The sequence below is a fragment of the Nanorana parkeri genome, unplaced genomic scaffold, assembly GCF_000935625.1.
Source record: "Nanorana parkeri isolate BGI_ZX_2015 unplaced genomic scaffold, ASM93562v1 scaffold167, whole genome shotgun sequence".
Classification (NCBI taxonomy): domain Eukaryota; kingdom Metazoa; phylum Chordata; class Amphibia; order Anura; family Dicroglossidae; genus Nanorana; species Nanorana parkeri.
Genome location: NW_017306435.1, coordinates 546,844 through 548,130, shown reverse-complemented (window position 1 = coordinate 548,130; position 1,287 = coordinate 546,844). Strand labels below are relative to the sequence as shown.

The 1,287-nt window shown below is 43.0% G+C and overlaps 1 protein-coding gene across 3 annotated transcripts in view; it reads left to right on the top strand.

The window, feature by feature from the left end:
- The window catches only part of SIN3A (SIN3 transcription regulator family member A), a 64,180-nt gene that overhangs the window by 54,032 nt on the left and 8,861 nt on the right, over window positions 1–1,287 (top strand). For all 3 annotated transcript variants that reach the window (XM_018554654.1, XM_018554652.1, XM_018554653.1), the window contains one exon: window positions 202–296. In XM_018554654.1, coding sequence (XP_018410156.1) covers window positions 202–296 — 95 coding nt within the window. The remainder of the gene's footprint in view (window positions 1–201; window positions 297–1,287) is intronic.

Sequence of the window (1,287 nt, the reverse complement as noted above, 5' to 3'; positions counted from 1 at the left end):
TATATATATAGTCTAGTATAATTATGTGCTTGCCAGGTAAGTGCTCTCTGCTGGCTTTCTATAATCCTGTAATAGAATAAAAGCAGTTTTGCCTCCTTGGCACTTCTTTGCTGTGCTCTATCTCTTCTCTGCATGCTGGTTGTGGTTCCTGGCGCTCCGGGCTCTGTCACTAATTCTGCACCCTTTGTCTTCTCTTTCAAGCGTTGGTCGGACTATGTGGAAAGATACATGAACTGTGACTCTACTTCCCCCGAGCTGAGAGAGCATCTTGCACAGAAACCTGTTTTCTTACCCAGGTGAGCTTACCATCAGATATCCATGCCATTTCTGTTATTCTTTGTGTTATTGTTTGTCTTCTGCCAACCGCACCTTTTATTTATCTCATTATGTTTCTCTGTATGTTCATGCCATATTCGCCTCCACCTCCTTTGCTGGGAAGTCAATCCAGTAACCATTTCTTCCCATTTAGTCTGACCATTTCATTCTTCGGCTTCATCTCCTTATTTCATCTACGGTATTTCATTCTTTTGTCGCTGTAGTTACCCACTGCTTTTGAACAACTAAGAAATTCTGTAAATATATTTACCTTTGTCAATTCCTACACGATGGAAAACATCATCGCCAATTACAAGACCAGTAAGTCTGTGTATTATCCCGTGGTCTGTCTTCTGTAAGCTTGCTACCAAGTGCATAGATCTGGAGAAGACTGTCTGGCCCTAAGCTTAAAAGAGAACTAAAGCCAAACCTTCTTCTTTTTTTTTTTTTTTTTACTTCAGTTCTCTTTTGTGTCACAGGATTACATTTACCAATGTACACCTGTGACCCAAACTCAGCATATAGAGAGCTAATGCCCGCTATTTGCTGACAGTGAGAGCTGCGCTGCTGCCGGGAAAGATCCTGCCAATATTACCTAACTGACAGCTGGCTCTGCTTCTCTTGCACAACAGCCAATTTTGCCCCCCCCCCTTTATGTCCCTCCAATGAGTGCTGGAGGAACAGAGGGGAGGGGGAATCCCTGTGGGGGGAGGTGAATGACGGTCACTGCTCTCTGCATGGAGAAGACCGATCAGCGGTTTGTGATCACTCAGTTCTCAATCTATAGAGCCAGCATGTGACAGCTGCAGTGTCACACTGGCTCAAAGTATTGGGAAGAGTACATTTTGCTCTCCCAATAGTTCTCCTTTCATACGTATAGGGGTGTGCCCATTGCATGGATTCAATGTATCAAACAAATTGTTTTTTTTTGTTGTTTTTTTTTTTAAAGCGTTGAGTGGGGAGTTTAAAAAA